An 18,205-nucleotide genomic window follows, 5' to 3' on the forward strand; every position below is an offset into this window, starting at 1 on the left:
CATTTGATAAGACTGATGCTCGTGTTCTGTAAAGTAATTAGCCTCCAATTACAATAAATAAATTTATATTAAAAAAAAGGGAGGGGACATATATATACTTATGGCTGAGTCATGTTGATATATGGCAGAAACTAACATAATATTGTAAAGCAATTGTCCTCCGGTTAAAAATGTTTAAAAATCTAAAAAATTAAAAATGGATAATTAATAAACCGATAAATTTATTATTAAAAAAAGACTGATGCTGGAAAAGATTGAAGGCAAAAGGAGAAGAGGGTGGCAGAGGATGAGATGGTTGGATTACATCACTGATTCAAAGGACATGAACTTGAGCGAACTCTGGGAGGAAGTGAGGGACAGGGAAGCCTGGCGTGCTACAGTCCATGGAGTCACAAAGAGTCAAACACGACTTAGCAACTGAATAACTACAACAAGAAGGAAAAAAGATATTTCTACTTTATGTTTACATAAAAATAAATGACTGATAATTGAAGATTTCTACATAAGAAATTAAATGATATATATAAAATTACTAGAAGAAAATATATATAGATGAATACTTATTTATTTTTGGGAGACAGATAAGGCTTTTCTAAGGGTGACACCAAAGGTAGAACTCATGGAAGAAAAGACTGATTTAAATAAATTAAAAAATTGTGCATGGTATGAAAACTGTAATAAAAAATTAAAATGAAAATCATAATAGAAATATAGTTTATGGAAAAGTTTGTGTAGTGTGGTCACACTTCCCTAATAATACACCCACAACACACACACACACACACACAGTACCTAAATGCATACACACCCTTCCTCTGTGTCTCTGTGTCTGTCTCTTCCTCCCTCCCTCTCCTCCTCTCTCCCTCTTTAGAAAAATTTTGGAAAGGATAGCATCTAAAATGTTACTGGTGTTTATAGTTGAAAAGTGGGATTGGGGTGACTTTAATGCTATGCTTGTTTGTATTTTCTGAGTAGTCTTCGATTAATATGGATTACTCTTATAAAACAATTTAAGAAAGTATAATAGACTAATTCAGGGGATGCAGAGTTAGACTGAGCCCATTTCAGGTCAGTTCCTGGAACAGCATTTGATGCCCTACTCTGTGTTGCTTTTCAGGGTGAAGAAGGGGACCAGGGTGGACTGGGAGAAGTTGGAGCTCAAGGACCTCCGGTTAAGTATTTTTCAGTCTTACGCTGCATGATCCCAGTGGTCACTGGAGGGTATCATTACTTCTGCAGTTTGGGAGAGGACATGCAAAAATATTTCTGTAAAATTCACAGTTTTTTCACTTTTTATATAAAAAACAGCATCTGTCAAGGAACACACAGATTTGTAAAAAGTATGCTTTTTGGAATATTTATGCAAAAGCTCTCCTTGAGAGATAATACATGTCATTCCCATGTCTCTGCTATTGACCCAAATAATTCTGGAATTCTTTTTGATTTATGTTCAGAGTCAGTAAGTGAGCCACAGTCAATAAGGGAGCCTCTTTAATCTGATTTGGCCACATCTCATTTTGTGTCCTGAGCTAGATCATCTTGAATGTATATTTCAGGCCATTCCTACCTGCTCTACAGAGACTAGACTGGGACTGCCCAGGATGTAAAGCAGAGCTGGTGGAGGGCCCGTGAGAACACAGGGTAGTGACTGACCTAGGGCCCGTTTGTCCTAAGCCAGTGTGGACAGTTAGCAAGTTGTCTGGAAGTGGCTAGCCTGCTTTCCCGATGGCGTGTCTGCCCCTGTTGTTCCCCAGGCAGCATGTCTACAGCATCTGTTTCTGGATCCCTGCAGCTGTGGGGCCAGAAGTCTAGAATGGTAACATTCAGGATTGAAGGGATTCCAGAAAGAACACCCTGCATCCTCAGTTTGAGGATTACCTGCTGCTGTGCTGGAGAAGGGATAAGATGGGTTCCTACTGCCCCAAACAGAAACTCAGAGTATCTTTTACTGTAGAAACAGTATAACAAAGAGTGATGGCAAGTGGTTGATGGAGACCCCAGCTGTATCTATAGGAAGAAGCTTTTCTGGGCTACCTTGGGAGCCTAATTGCCTTGGATGGCATACATTGGTGGGGAAAAGTTACTTCAAGGTTTAAAATCACGACCCTGTGACATGTAATCAAGTTACAAACCACAGAGAAGGCAAAGGTGGCAGTGAATTCTGTGTGTGAGTTAAAAGTCAAATACTTTATCATAATTCTTTTATGCTAACGGTATTTTCTTTTTGTGTTCAGTCATTATTCCAATTCCAGATTTGTATAAGTCTCCAGAATTTTTAAAAAAAGAGTTTTACCATCAGCAGAATTCCTTTTGGATTTTTCTTCTGAATTGGGAAAGCGTGTCTCTCTTCTCATTGTTACCTTTGGTTATGATAGCATCCTTCTTCTGGATCAGCTTTTGTGATGACATCGAAGCATATGTGCTTCAGCTCAAAGAATGTACTTCTCTCTCTTTTGGTTTACCTTTCAAGGGAGCTCAAGGTTTGAGAGGCATCACTGGTGTAGCTGGCGAGAAAGGGGAAAAGGTAAGATGATGATGTTGATCACCAAAGTAACTACACATAAATGTTTACATTTGGGGCCATTTCAGAATATCTTCTTATCTTCAACAGCATCACTTTTTGTTTCTTAGTGGGTGCTTTGTAGACGTTTGGTTAGGTTCTTAACACTTCTGTTATAACCATAGATGATAGAAATGAGTCATCCCCAGGATATTTGTTACGTACTGACTGTGTATCTTAAGTTATTGAGGGTAAGCAGGAGGAAGCAGGCTGTTGTATGTCATATCTAGTCATTGTCGGTAGTTCACACTGACACAGTGCCTGGGGTGCAGGGCAGAGGCGGAGGAGGGTGGAGAAGGATGGGGGAGGCAGAATGCCTGGCCAGGAGGCGTTCTCATTGGTGGAGAGGGCCGGGCAGGGATTACTTGGCTCAAACTTGAACCTTCATGATGAGCTCAGAAATGTTTCTTGCTCTGTGTGTGTGTGTTTACATGAGTGAGGGGGTGTGTCTAACCTCTTGGATTTTAAGAAAACGGTCTGCACTTTTTTAGAAAGTCTATTAAGAAAACCCATTTGTAGGGCTCCAGAAAATTAAGAAGAGGGCACTGCCCATCACCCCGTCTGACCCTCACCTTATTCTTCACAGAACCTCTGAAACTAATCCTTGTTGCTCTAGACAGAAGCACACAGCCTGTCATTCACAACCAGAAAAGGATAATGTACACACTGCAGGCACTCAGTAAAAGAACTCCAACTTTCTAAGAAAATAGATGCACAGTTTTGTGGATTGAAGAAATTGCTTTGTGAATAAGGAATTCATTGAATTATAATTCAGTGAATAATTCCTTCAGTGTCATTTTTTTTTCAACTTTTTCTCTGTCTCTTTAGGTTTTCTCATTGTACTTGGCTCCCTCTTCCATCTCCTGTGGAGCATTTCTTTTCTAAAAGCATTGTGTTTTTAAAAACATATTTTTATATTTCTGTATTCATGTTACCTTAGGTCACATTTTGTCGATGCTGTTCTTTTACTAAGTAATAAATCCCATTTATTTTGAAGTTGCGGATACCCAGGCTTTTGCTTGTTTTCTGGGTTTAAATCATCTCCTAAAATATGTGACCCTTATTTCGGAACCAGTTACCGTTGTTGATATGCTCTTTATTTGAGGTATTTTGCTACTTGGTAGTTTTCAAAATTTTCTCGTTGCCTCTGACTGTGGTCAGATTGCTTTCAGTAAAAAGAAAAAAGCTCTTCTGATGAACTCAGACCCATGCAGTGGTTACCTAGTAACAGCAGTTTGGGTCTGAGCTGGTGCTGAACAGCAATGAGAGAGAGAGAGAAAGAGAGAGAGGCATCAAAGCCTTTCTGTAATACGAGGGCCGGCTCTGCTACCTCCCAGCAACACGAGCTATGAATTCAAAGGCTTTTTCAGGTCTCCCAGACCTCTTCCTTCCTGGTGGATGGAGAACACCTTCTGCTCTATTCCAGTTTTTAGGGATGAAAGACTTTCAAGGCTCTGTGGGTATCTCTGCTGCTTCTTTGATTCTACCCATGTCTGAACCTTCTATCAAAGGTTTTCTAATTTTTAATTCTTATTGCAGACACCATCCACCTGGTTTTCTTGGCTTAACATCTACCCAATACCTTTCTGACTTTTTTTTTTAAATTTCTTTCATCATCTCCTTCTCCCAAGCCTGTTCATTAGGAGAGGGATTATTCTCCTCAAGTACCCATCTGCCTCCTCATACAAGTGGTAAATGAGAAAAAGATTTCAACAAGGGGAGGGGGCTGGATTTTGCCATGTAGCATAGATGGAGAGCACTAAAATCCCCATATTTCTGTTTTGAAATCATGTTTTGAGCCTTATAATGAAAATAAGGAGGGGATGTGTACCACAGATAAAGAAGTCAGAGATAATTTCAGGATAATTAGATTTATAAAGCTCTGTAGTTTTTAGCCAGCATCACTTGGTAGGGTGAAGCTATTGTGGAAGAAAACAGATCAATTCACTTTACACAAACTGAACCTACTGTTTACTCAGGGTGGAAGAGGGGATGCTCACATCTTTTTTTGCAGTTTCTTCCTCCAAATCACAAGTCTGGAGTCCTGATTCTAAATCTGGGTGGGAATCCAGAGTCACGGAAATCTTTCTCCTGGGTGTGGCAGCTGCAGGGTCCAGGGCAACTGCTGTTTATTGGCGCCTTGGTCTTCATCATCAGTGAATTCCCACTGGGGTCCTGGGAACCCCAGAGCATGATAATCAAACCTTCCCGATAGGCTTTCTAGGTTCTCTTAGTAAGTAGCTCACATCAGCAATTAGGAGTGGGTATTGTGTTTGTTCATTTAAGATATCCAAAGTGGTATCAAAGATTGGGTGTAGTACTTTTGGTGGAATGAGAAGATGTAAACCAGTGTTTGCACCACTGAGGTTTCTGATTAAATACTCCTTGGTTTCACTGATGAATATCAGTATATACTGCACCACAAGACACAAAGCCTCTTTCTTATCTGGCTGTTGAAATTCTTTAGACAGACTGAAGTGTCCTTAGCATGCATCACTGATCTCAAGTTCATTTTCATTGTCTTGTTTATTTGCAGGGTGCTCGGGGCTTAGATGGAGAACCTGGGCCTCAAGGGCTTCCTGGTGCACCGGTAAGTACTTTTCATGGGATCCACTGATAGATTTTTTAAGCAATGATCAGTGGTAGATTTTTTGTTATTAATATATGTATGTATGTGTGCAGGTATTGTTTATATATGAATCAAGTGGAAAAATGGGCAATAGTTTTTATATTAATTAAAATTTTAAAAATTAAGTCAAGCATCTTTATTTTTTCTTTTTTTTTTTCTTTATTTTATTTTATTTTTTTATATATATATATTTTTTTCTTTTGTACAGGGAAATGTTCTTCTGACTTGACATGGGTCTTGTTTTTCTCATAAGTTTAGTCAAATTGTTGTGTTTTTTTTTTTGCTTGCTGTGTTTTTCCCTTTCACTCTGGTTGCCAGGATGTCAGGAGTCACAGTAACTCTCTCATTTTAATTTCTTGGGTAGTTCTATGCTTTTCCTCTCGTATGATTTCTGATCTCATTATTTGATATTTTAATGGCCATGTGTAGATGTGTCCTTATTGTGGACTGCCTCACACCTGTTCTGGAAGTAAATAAACCAAAAAATGGTTCATTGATACTCACTCATACCACATTAAAAAGTAGAAAAAGTGTAAGTGAAATAGAATTTCCAACTGTCAAGGTCCAGGGAGAAAGAAAGAATGTAATTGGAGGATAACATCATAAGATCAAGCTGCAGACATGGTGTGCCAAGCAGACCTTAGAGGGAGGTGGACCTGCAAACATGTGTGAGGTGGGATAGAGCAGCGAGGGCAGGTGGGGAGCAGCCCTGTTGGGGTGATGGGGGCATGCTGCTGTAGGGCTGACACTGCCTGAATGTGGAGCTCCTGTTAGAAGATGAGCTGGAATAAAGGTAGAAGCACGTTATGGAATGTTTTATGCCAATCTGGGCAATCGTAAGTGATCTGGTAGCAATCGGAAGCTGTTTGAGGTTTCAGAGCAGCTCAGCAATTCAACCAAAGCCATATTTTAGGAAGACACGTCCTCTCATCTGTTACCGCCTGACCATGTATCAGCATCAGCTGGATAGTTCTGACAGAAATCATTATTATTGACTTGGAAAGTAAGTAAAATACAGAGAAAAGGTTGGCACCTCATCCAGACCTCAACCCACCATGATAGTCAGTGAGGCTAGAGGATGTGTGGACAAAGTTCCTGATGTCAAGGCTACCTGCAGTGTGGACCTTGATTTTATTATACCTATTTATCCAAAGAGTGCAGAAGCATTATGAATTTACAGTGAAATCAATTGACATGTAAGCCTTGGTGATCTTTATGGCAATATCAATTTTTAGGACAATATAGTTTTTATAAAAAGGTTTCTTGAGGCATCCATGATAAATCAAAGCCATTGAGATGAAAGAGCAATGTAAGATAATTTGGATAGAATTTTATCATTTCAAAAGCCTATCAATAAGTTACTTCTGCTCACATGAACACAATTTTATTTTCCTGCAGGGTGACCAAGGACAGCGAGGACCTCCAGGAGAAATAGGTCCCAAGGGAGACAGAGTGAGTCAAATCCGCATTAATCTCCAGCACGGAGGTCGTGCGGATCTCCTTGATGTGACCTAAGTACACGCGGTAACTGTCTCTGTTCTGTCTCCTCCCTCTGCCCTGCAGGGGCCTCAAGGTTCTCCAGGAATTCCTGGTCTCCCTGGGCCCAAAGGGGACACGGTAAGTCCTGAGCTGCAGTCATCAAGCTCATTCTTCAAAGTGGTTATTGTAATAAAACTTTAGAAAATAATGACAGGAAGAGGGGTGTGTTTCTAAGGGACATGTGTTTCTTTGTGCATCTTTAGGGCTTGCCCGGTGTGGATGGCCGTGACGGGATACCTGGAATGCCGGGAACAAAGGTAGCCGTGCAATTTAGTCTCAGGGCGATGGGGTGGTCTCCGCCCTGGCCCGCCAAGGAGCTTCCATTACTTGTCACCGGGACGTTTATTGAGCTGGCTTTTTTCCCTCCTTCTAGTTTTTTACATCAAGGGTCAATTCAAAATACTTCTTAGAAGTCAGAAAGGGAAAGGCAAATGCCATATAATATCACTTACATGTGGGATCTAAAATATGGCACAAATGAACTTATCTGCCAGCCAGAAACAGACCCACAGACATGGAGAACAGACTTGTGGTTGCCATGGGGGAGGGAAGAACTAGCAGTTTGGGGTTGGTGGATGCAAACTATTATATATAGAGTAGATAAACAATAAGATCCTACTGTATAGCACAGGGAACTATATCCAGTCTCCTGGGATAAGCCATAATGGAAAAGAATATTAAAAAGAATCTACATATGTGTATATTAGTCACTTTGTTGTACAGCAGAAATTAATACAACATTGTAGATCAACTATACTTCAATTAAAAAAAATACAAAAAAAACAAAAAGAATGTTTGCTTATTTTCAGAAGCTCAGTAAAACTGCCTTGTTGATGAACATAGGCAGAAGGAAATCACATATTTTGATGGCATTTCCATCCTAAGCCCTATTCTACCTTCCCATCCTGATCAAGGTCACATTATAAAAGTGCATGTAAGGTCAGCTATGCAGATAACCCTTTTGCTTAGACGGTTTTTGTCTTTCTTTTTCTTAAAAGAAAGACAATAATTCATACAGGATCAACAAAAACTTTTTTTTCAGGGGGAACCAGGGAAACCCGGACCTCCTGGTGAAGCAGGTTTGCAGGGGTTACCTGTAAGTATTTGAGTATTTAAATGTTGATTGGTTTATTTACATATTTTGAACATATGCATTTGGAGTAGAAACATGTATGTTTTGATAAGTTCTGGGGAAGAAAAGATGCTTTAATTTTGTGTTTTTACAGTTGTATATTTTTGTGCTTTTTCTCCGAATAACTAGTTATTTCTCCGATAACCACACTAAGATTTAACTATATATTTTACATCCATTCCTCTGTTTAGTTCACTCAATTTTCTTTATATCATTTCACCAGCCTTGAGCTGTGGTCTGGGCTTTATACTTCCTTCTACTTTAGTTCTGAAGCCCTACGACCAGGGTTGAGCCATAAGGTTTAGAGTATGTTCGGGGAACCATGTGAGCTATAAGATTTCATCTTTAGTTTGTGTGCTATTTTGAATTATTCAAATTGGTGTTTTCCTGCATTACTGTGGCAGGAAGTTCATGAAGATTATCCCATGTGTTTTCTTGGCTCTTTGGAGGCACATATTTCAAGTTAAAGGAGCTACTTGGTGATGTTGAGGACTGCCGTCTGGTTTATTATGATATCTGACACTTTAAAAATAATCAGAGAATATTAGGCCTCCAGATAGCACCAAATCTCAGTTAGACCCAGGATTTTCCTGCCATTCTGTTTTTCTACTTGCAGCTGAGCTTTATTGACAGATTTCTGTTTTGTATTCTATACATGAAATCATGCCAGGAAGAGTTCCTGTTGACCTGAAAATAGTACCGTATTCTAATTTGGAAGTTCATCCTTAAAAAGTAACTTTAGTTTAGAGCTAGAATTTGCTTCCAGGGTGTTCAGACATAACAAGCCAAAGTCTCATGGCTTGTGGATAGGTCTGTAGCTTGTGGATAGGTCTGTAGTCTGTGGCTTCTGGATATTGTGGATAGGTCTGTAAATTCAGAATTGGGAATCTAGGGAGACTCTCCCCTACACTGCAGCTCTGAGGTTGTCGTGATGCCCTCAGCTCCTTGGCAGTGTGCAGTGGGCTTGGCATCTCACTGGTTGTCAGATGAGGTGATTGAACACACGTTCCATGTACATTCTTTCAGGGTATACCTGGAATTCCTGGCGCAAAGGGTGTTGCTGGTGAAAAGGTAAAAGATGAAAACTTTGCAATTACTATTTTTCTTTATTTTTATTCTTTTAATGATCTATTTTGTTTATCATTTAAAATAGTTCCAACCTGCCTTTGAATTTATATTTGACCTTAAGGAGAAATCAAAGAGAACTGCAGCTGCAGAAAAGAGTACTTTGACAAAATGTTACTGATCAGACTTCCTTCTTGAGAGTCATCCTTTGCCACTATAAAACAGAGGTTTCATTGCTCTTTACCACTTAAAATAGGGAAGGTATTATTAAGCCACAGAGGTTTTGTCAATGAATATTAAGATGATTTAGCTGAAACTTAAAGCATATTGTTCACAGAATAATCAATGTTAGGTGCTTATATGCAAGCACTTAAAAACAATAGTTGAAAGAAAAATTTGCAAAATATAGCTTTACTTTAAATAAAACAGGTACACTGTGACTAATGTAGAAATTGGTCATGATTGAATTACGTGGCTCCAGCCTTTTGGTCATAGTTGGCCCAGACAATCTTGGGCTGAGGTGCCCCCCCCCAGTAGCAGACCATGAGCAATTGATGGTGGAGATGGCATCCCAGATACCTGCTTTCCCCGGAGCTTGCTGGCACATCCCTTGTTTCCTCATGCTGGCATGATCCTTTACAATTTTAGTGGTGTCACTGTTAGGTTAAAATGGCTCAAAGAAGTGTATTGGAGGTGGAAATGATAAAGAAAGGCATATATAACTAATGTTGTAAAAGAAAGAAAAAGCCTCTCTTATTCTTGTCTGGCTAAACACCTTCCTTTTCTGACATTTGACTTTCACTTTTTAACATTTTTGACACCTTATCATACTTCCAGGAATGACAAAACAGTATCCTAAATCTAAAGAACTTTGATGTATACACCAAGAGAGTCTACATTCTCCCAAGTTCTCAGTGTAAAATCAGGAAGTTAATGCTGTGTCAGTGTAGGAAAGACCCAGTCTGCACAAGTCAGGTTGATCATTCTGCTTATTTACTTTCTGAATTAGTCTGAATTACTGTTTTCTACCTTCAGGGTAACACAGGTGCTCCAGGGAAACCCGGTCAATTGGGGAATTCTGGCAAACCGGTAAGACTTCCTAAGTTCCCTTTTCAGGCCTAGTAACCTGTTGTCATGGCGAAGCAAAGGGTTAGGGAGTTTAACTCTTTCTCTGCTTGCCTTCTTCATAACAGGGCCGCCAGGGGCCACCCGGAGAAGTGGGACCCCGAGGACCCCGGGGCCTTTCTGTGAGTATTCCTTCTCTGCAGACCCCTCCCAGACTGCCTCCTCTGCTCCCTCCTCCCTCCCTCCCACCCTTCTTTCTTCCTTTATTCATTCCCCCACTCACTCATCCACAAATGCCTTCTGACATTTGCTATTCTAGATTAACCAATGAAACAGGAATGCTATTTAGATATACAATATGCTTTTTTCTCCAAAAAATGGAAATAAAGGTGAAATATTTTAAAAAAGAATCATGATGACCCTTTCTACTCTCGTCCCATGTTGAAGGAAGTATTTTACTGTAATATAAAACAGCTCTATTGAGATATTATTCATATACTATATAAGTCACCCATTTATTTTTTTATTTTTTTTAAAATTTATTTATTTATTTATTTTTAATTTTTACTTTACAATTCTGTATTGGATTTGGCATAGATTGACATGAATCCACCACAGGTGTACATGTGTTCCCAAACATGAACCCCCCTCCCACCCCCCTCCCCACAACATCTTCTGGGTCATCCCCGCGCGTCAGCCCCAAGCGTGTCATATCCTGCATCAGACATAGACTGGCATTTCGATTCTTACATGATATTATACATGTTTCAATGCCATTCTCCCAAATCATCACACCCTCTCCCTCTCCCTCTGAGTCCAAAAGTCCGCTATACACATCTGTGTCTTTTTTGCTGTCCTGCATACAGGGTCATCATTGCCATCTTTCTAAATTCCATATATATGTGTTAGTATACTGTATTGGTGTTTTTCTTTCTGGCTCACTTCACTCTGTATAATCGGCTCCAGTTTCATCCATCTCATCAGAACTGATTCAAATGTATTCTTTTTAATGGCTGAGTAATACTCCATTGTGTATATGTACCACAGCTTTCTTATCCATTCATCTACTGATGGACATCTAGGTTGTTTCCATGTCCTGGCTATTATAAACAGTGCTGCAATGAACATTGGGGTACATGTGTCTCTTTCAATTCTGGTTTCCTCTGTGTGTATGCCCAACAGTGGGATTGCTGGGTCATAAGGCATTTCTATTTGCAATTTTTAAAGGAATCTCCACACTGTTCTCCATAGTGGCTGTACTAGTTTGCATTCCCACCAACAGTGTAGGAGGGTTCCCTTCTCTCCACACCCTCTCCAGCATTTATTGCTTGCAGATTTTTGGATCGCAGACATTCTGACTGGTGTGAAGTAAGTCACCCATTTAAAGTATACAATCCATTGAGGCTAGTACATTTGCAGACCTGTGCAGCCATCACCACAGTCTGTTTTAAAGTGTTTTCATCACCTCAAAAAGAAACTTCAGATCCACTTGCAGATTCAACATTTCCCCCACTTCCCTTTTAACACTAGAATACCACTCATCCACTTTCTATGGATTTGCCTGTTCTGGAAATTTCATATAAATAGAATCATGCAATATGTGGATTTTTTAATGACTGGCTTCTCTCAGCATAATGCTTCATGGTTCTTCTGTGCTGCACCATGTATCAGTACTTCATTCCTTTTTATTGTGAAATAACATTCAATTCTATCAGTTCAATTCAGTTCAGTCACTTAGTCGTGTCTGACTTTTTGCGACCCCGTGGACTGCAGCACACCAGGTCTCCCTGTCCATCACCAACTCCTGGAGCTTACTCAAACTCATGTCCGTTCAATTCTATAGACATACCTTATTTTATTTATCCATTCAGCCATTGATGGGCATTTGGATTATTTCCACTTTGCGGTCCTTATGAATAATGCTGCTATGAACATTTTTCTACAGGTAGAAAATGCACACTTTTTTGCGCAGCCTTGTTTTACTTCTTTTGGGTGCCAGTGTAGGAGAAGAGTTTCTGGGTCGTGCAGTAATTCTATGTTGATCTTTTGAGAACCTGCCACGCTTCTTTCAGTGTGAGTTTGTGCATTTATTTTGCAATATAGCTATGTACATTTTTTCACTAGATACATTCCTAGTGATCTTAGAGAGTGACCTTAACCCTTAGAGAGGAACTGATACACTCAATTTTAACATTAAAAGATTCTTCCTTGTCTTCATTTTAAGTTCTTGTTTTCAAAGCCTGCTGGGTAACAGAAACAACTCCAAGTGAGGACACAGAAATGTTTCCAGACATCATTGTTGCTTTTTTTCCCACTTTATTTATTTTTTTGATTGAAGGATAATTGCTTTGCAGAATTTTGTGGTTTTCTGTCTACACCAACAAGAATCAGCCATAGGTACACCACCATTACATTTTAAAGAGTGTTTCTTGAGCATGTGAGCAAGGGTTTTCATGCTTCAGAAAAGTGAAATATCCCAGGTGAGAGTGGAGCTTCTATCAGGAGGTTTCTCTGCAGCCAAAGAAGCTAGCTCCTGCCCCTCACGCCTCACTTCCCTTTTCTGCTCTGTTGCTGGAAGTCTGTGAATTTCTAATTAAAATACTTTCCCTAAGTTGACAAAGGAATGAGGTCAGAGCTCGATCGCATTTCTAAAATCACAGAAGATTGAACACTGTGGGGGAGAGGTGCTGGAGCTTTAGAAAATTGGACTGGATGTGTCATATTCGTGTTATAGAGCAGAAAATTGAGTACAGTACTGCTGATGGCAGGACCCCCTGCAGATGGTGGGCCCCCTGCTGATGGCAGGACCACACACTAAACACAAGCCTCGATGGTGGAGTGGGCTTGGCCCATCCCCAGCTCCGGGTTATGGGGTGTAGAAACTGATGGACTTAAGCTGGGCTGCAGAAGGAGCTGGGTTGGGGACGGTGTTTCATCCTCTCATGGTGGGGAAGCAACTCAGAGGGAGTGATGGCTGTGTAAGTTTTCGAGCCTCATTGCAATTTTGATTGTTCAGTTTCTGTAAGCATCTGTATTCTTCCCACCATTGCCCTTGTGTGTGCATACTTAGACACTTCAGTCACGTTGGACTCTTTGCCATCTGGGCTGTAGCCCGCCAGGCTCCTCTGTGCATGAGATTCTCCAGGCAAGACTACTCGAGTGGGTTGCCATGCCCTACTCCAAGGGATCTTCCCAGCCCAGGGAGCAAACCCGCGTCTTTTACGTCTCCTTCGCTGGCAGGCAGGTTCTTTACTGTTCGCGTCACCTGGGAAGCCCTGTCTCCTCACTGAGGCTCGAAGCCACGGTGTTCCTCCTCCATCACGTTCCTGCCCTCAGGGAGACCTGCTCATCCGACCACCGTGTCTGTACGGCCTCCCATCTGCCTCTTCTTCTGAAGCCCGTTTCCCACCTCTCCCCGCTCCTGGCCCTCCCGTGCCAGCTCAGGCGGTTCCCCACTGCTTGCTACTGCATCATTTGCTGACTTGCCTTCCCTGCTCACATCTTTCCTTCTCTGCCTGCATCTCCCAGCGGGATGCTGTTGGTCTTTAGGCCAGGATAGTTGTTCCTGCTCCAGGACTCTGGCATAAGGGAGAGTGTCCTGCATCACCACAACTCCAGTGTGTCCCCACAGTCCTGGGAGCAAACACAAAAGCCTGGAGAAGTGTAGGACTCTACATCTGCACGCACCTCCAGGATGATCTTTGCAAAGCACAGTTTCTGTCATCACTTCTCTCCATGTAAAAACCTTCAGTGGGTTTCCACGGACAATGAAAGAGTCTGAAATCCTACAGCGTCTTGTTTGTTCCCCAATTTTATTTCCCCTTTCTCCCTTGCTCAGAGCCTGTGTTCCAGCTAAGCTTGACTTTGCTAATTCCCAGACACTCTCTACGCTTCTTAGTCTGCCTGTTTATACTTTGTGATACCCTGCAACTGGGATGGGTTTTACCCCTATTTCTCTAACTCAGCATCCCTTGTGTCCTCCTAGATATGACTCAAGTGTTAATTCTGCAATGGAGTCATCTCTTATGATGCCCTATTCCTCTGAGAGACATGATCTCTCCTTATTCTGAACCTGTAACCCTTGGCCTCTTTTTTCCCCCATGGTGTGGACGCTGCAGAAAGGCAGGGACAAGTCTGATCCCTGTTTGTGTTCCCTGTGTCTTTTTATTCAGGGCCCACTGTAAGGTTGTGCTCAATAAAGATTCCTTGAAATGCATTGGGTGGGAGGGATGATAACTCTTGCCATGCTGCTTCTGTTCATGATAACTGACTTCTCGCCTACTATGACTTTTTCAGAAGAGTATTATGGGAGGTTATAAATATCATAGTTCTGGAGCAGAATTTTAACACCAAATCTACTTACCGAAAGAGGCATTTGTTCTTTCATTTTACATCATTAAATTCATTTTCATAGGTAAGTTCATGCCATGTCAACTAATTTTCACAAATTTGATCAGTTTTTCCTGCAAATCTCAAGTTGGGAAGCTGAGTAGAAGAAATGAAACCCACTTCTGATGTGTCCAATGAAAGAATCAAAGCTAACTGAAATATGTCTTTGAAGTTAAGCTGTGTTCCCCACTTTCCTCGCCATTGTTCCGCCAACTTCTGCCAATGCCACAGCAAAAAATATTGGAGTTTTGGCATCTCTAGTGAGTACACATGACCACACGTCTTTCCCACTTGGCTTGTGTTTCTGGCTTTTTCCATTACATTGCACTGCAGGGTCTACCCCTGCATCTGGGGGACTCCTGGTTTAGAGCCAGCAGGTGGCTGGGACCTCTGCTTTGGGGTTACTGAGTAGTGGCTCCTGGTCCATTTTTCTCTTCCAGGCTCCTCAGAACTTGCCAGAGCGTTTGTCTAGTGGGTTAGGTTTGCTCTGCTCTTGTGATTTTGACTGGGATGAGTGCCATGCTGATCTCTCCCAGGTTTTCTGAAGTTTATGCACTCCTGGAGTGTGTGTAGAAGCCTGTCTCCTTTCTCTTGAAGTCCCCTACCCTGACCCCATCAGCTTCAACACAGAGGTCCCACCTGGTGTGCTGTTGAGTGATCTACGCCACCTTCCTGCCCCACCAGGCTCTGGAACACTCCAGAACACTCCTCTCAGTGCTTTATGGACCAGCTGTGACGGTTATAGTGTGAGCAGATTGTGGTCTGCCTCTGTGTGTGAGGAGATATTGAAACCTACATTAGAGAGAAGTATACACTATGCAATGTGGTAAAATTGAATAGATTAAATAAATATTTGTATGGCGAAATTATCCTTGTAGTAGGACTAATACGATCTTCAAGTGTTACTATGAAAATGATTTGTAAAAGCAACAGTCTTTAGGAATCATAACTGATCTTCTAGGTTAAACATATTTTTGCCAGAAATCGGCACTTAGGGTACAATGCAGACTAAGTATAGTGATAGTTTCCCTCTTCTGAAACTGCAGAGGTACTGAGGATAATGTTCGTTCTTCAGCTAGTTAGCATTTTGGGTAATCGAGCAGATGTATCAACCAACACAGTCTAGAGCACAGCAGAGTAAAGCCCACTCTTTTGGTAAAATAATTATGACAGCCCAAATGTAATAAAATTGATTGTTTTCTGTGATATTTTAGAAGTCTGATAGTTCCATTTTAAAAGGGAGACTTCTTTATTGAAGTATCCATTTGTATTTATTGAAATGAGCTTTGCAAAGTAGCTGCTAGTGTTTGCTTATAAAAGGAGTGCCTTCTTGGTGATCAATGGTCTTGAGAGAAACTCAAAAAATGAGGACTAGAGACATTTTTCCCCAAGCACGACTTGTGCTTTTAAAGAAATTTGGGAGCTTTCAAAAGCAAAGAACATGTAATGAATCATTTGATTGAAAACCATGGTTTTGACTGATGTCTTTATTCCTTGGATAAAACCTTGGATGAGCATAGTAACTAGCATATCTCTGGTGCTTACTATGAGCTGGATATTGTACTAAGTGCTTCATGTATCTATTTAATCCTCTCAAAACCCACTTAACAGATGAGGAAACAGATGAAGAGCATCCCTGTAGCTTAGATGGTAAAGAATCTGCCTGCAATGCAGGAATCCCAGGTTCGATCCCTGGGTCGAAAAGATCTCCTGGAAAAGGGATTGGCAACCCACTCCAGTGTTCTTGCCTGGAAAATCCCATGGACAGAAGAGCCTGGCAGCTATAGTCCATGGGGTCACAGAGAGTTGGGCACGACTGAGCAGCTAACACTATTGCTACTAGCACAGAAGGGTTGAGTTGCCTGCCTGGACTGAGCTGGTGCACAACAGAGCTGGACTTCAGACCTGGCGTCCAGGTCCTCATCTCCATCCTCCGGTGCCTCCAAAGTCAAGGCTCTGCTGGATATCTTTTGTTTAAAGTTAGCTTGGCAAATTCTAATAACACAAGACATATTTAGCAAATTTAAGAGTTTAGTGTTCATGGAACTTCTGCAGTGAGCAGTCAACAGAAGTCTAAGTAAAGCTGGTGAAGACATTCAAACAGAACACAAACCCCAACAGATTCCTGGGTCTTACCCAGACCTTCAGAATCAGGACTGGGGGCTGAGGGGTGGGCGATGGAGGGGAATGGAGAGGTGGGGTGGTGAAGACACCAGTGAAATATATTTCTAACAACTCCTTAGGGGATTCCGATGCGCAGGCAGAGTTGGCGATTACTGGTAGAAGTATGCATCTTTTTTAAAGCTTTGATTGACTTCTTAAATAGAGATGAATTGGCAGATGTATCTTAACATGTTGGAGATACATATGGTGGCTCAGAGCACTCAAGAGAAAAAATAGAGCATTTTCTTAATGGTCTTCACATTTTCAGTGGTAGGATTTTGCCTTTTGTTCTGGTTCCTTCCAATTCTCTTGTTAAAAGCCGTGACTTTTGCCATGAGGTTTGCAATATAAGCCATGTGGCAGAATAACTATTTCCCTACCAACCTCCCTGGCCACATCTGAAAATATGGTTTCACTACAGCTTTTGAAACATTAGAGATTTATCATTTATTTAGCACACGTGTGGTACCAGGTTAGGGTGAATGGCTCCCTGCAGGATGTATTTAGTTTAACCTGTGTTTTTAAAGATTACTGTTTCTGTCTTGATTGCTTATGCTCCTCTTAGTTACAGGTGAAATTAAAAAACTAAGGGGAAGAATATCCATGTTTTTTAGAACACACAGAAATCTTCAGAATGGCCATGAGAATAACTTGCCCTAACATTTGTAGCTGTTTGGTCATTGTGAAAATAAACATTAACTTTTTTTTTCACAGTGAAATAATTTATATGGAAATGCCTAAGTTCAGAATGGCAAAGGATTTATAGGACAGAGGTAAAATAAAAACAAAGACCCACATGCCATGTATTTGTGCAGGGGCAGGAGAGTGACTGCTCAACATTTCGCCCAGCCCTCCCTCGGTCCTATGCGTGTGGCCCTGTTGTGGCTGTAGGTCAGCAGGGTGGGCTACCAAGATTGGGTTCTGAGCTTTTCATTGGTTTTATCAAGGGCTGCCAGGGCTTGGAAAAGACTAGAAACTGAATAATACCAGCTCGTGAAAGACAGAGAAAATAAGATTCCAGCAGAGAATCTTTGTGTTTGCCTGAAAAGATGATTAATCTCTCCAAAAAGTAAGTGAAAGGTTACATAATCCTTTATTTTTGTTTAGCCTTTTGGTTTGTGGAAGACAAAAAAAGGTATATCAATCATCTTTGTCTTGGATAGGATGGCATAATGGTTCATTTACTTAGAAATGAATACTTGAGGTTGTGTCAAGAACCTTGCTTTCCCCTTCTGACACGATTAATTATGTTTTCCACCAGTGACTATTAATTGTTCTGTGAATTAAGGTCATTTTATCCCATTGATATTTAGGATCTTAATCAGGACGCAACTCAGAAATAATTAGAAAATGCCAGGAGAGCAGATATACTGAAGAAAATCTAACTTGAACTTCAAAGTGCTGGAGCAAAGTAATGGGGTGAAACCTTTATGTGTAGAGACACAAAGAAGAATCTATCATAGTGGCTGACTTTCACCTGACTTGCCTCTTTCCAGCATCTGTCCTCATGAGGCACTGGTTTGGGCTTCCAGGCTGCTCATAAGGGTTAAGGACCAATGTGTCATTCAAACTCACACATTAGACAGAACATTCATATGAAAGTTTTTGTAAAGCACTTAACTGTCCTTCACTATCTCTCAGAGTTTGCTCAAACTCATGTCTG

At 41.0% G+C, this 18,205-nt stretch overlaps 1 protein-coding gene across 1 annotated transcript in view; it reads left to right on the forward strand.

Annotated features, from left to right (window-relative positions):
- The window catches only part of COL9A1 (collagen type IX alpha 1 chain), an 89,933-nt gene that overhangs the window by 45,560 nt on the left and 26,168 nt on the right, over positions 1–18,205 (forward strand). The window contains exons 19-28 of the mRNA XM_040261412.1: positions 1,118–1,171; positions 2,471–2,524; positions 5,097–5,150; positions 6,588–6,641; positions 6,753–6,806; positions 6,932–6,985; positions 7,771–7,824; positions 8,887–8,931; positions 9,961–10,014; positions 10,119–10,172. Coding sequence (XP_040117346.1) covers positions 1,118–1,171; positions 2,471–2,524; positions 5,097–5,150; positions 6,588–6,641; positions 6,753–6,806; positions 6,932–6,985; positions 7,771–7,824; positions 8,887–8,931; positions 9,961–10,014; positions 10,119–10,172 — 531 coding nt within the window. The remainder of the gene's footprint in view (positions 1–1,117; positions 1,172–2,470; positions 2,525–5,096; positions 5,151–6,587; positions 6,642–6,752; positions 6,807–6,931; positions 6,986–7,770; positions 7,825–8,886; positions 8,932–9,960; positions 10,015–10,118; positions 10,173–18,205) is intronic.

Source organism: Oryx dammah, unplaced genomic scaffold, assembly GCF_014754425.2.
Source record: "Oryx dammah isolate SB20612 unplaced genomic scaffold, SCBI_Odam_1.1 HiC_scaffold_19, whole genome shotgun sequence".
In the NCBI taxonomy this organism is placed as follows: Eukaryota; Metazoa; Chordata; class Mammalia; order Artiodactyla; family Bovidae; genus Oryx; species Oryx dammah.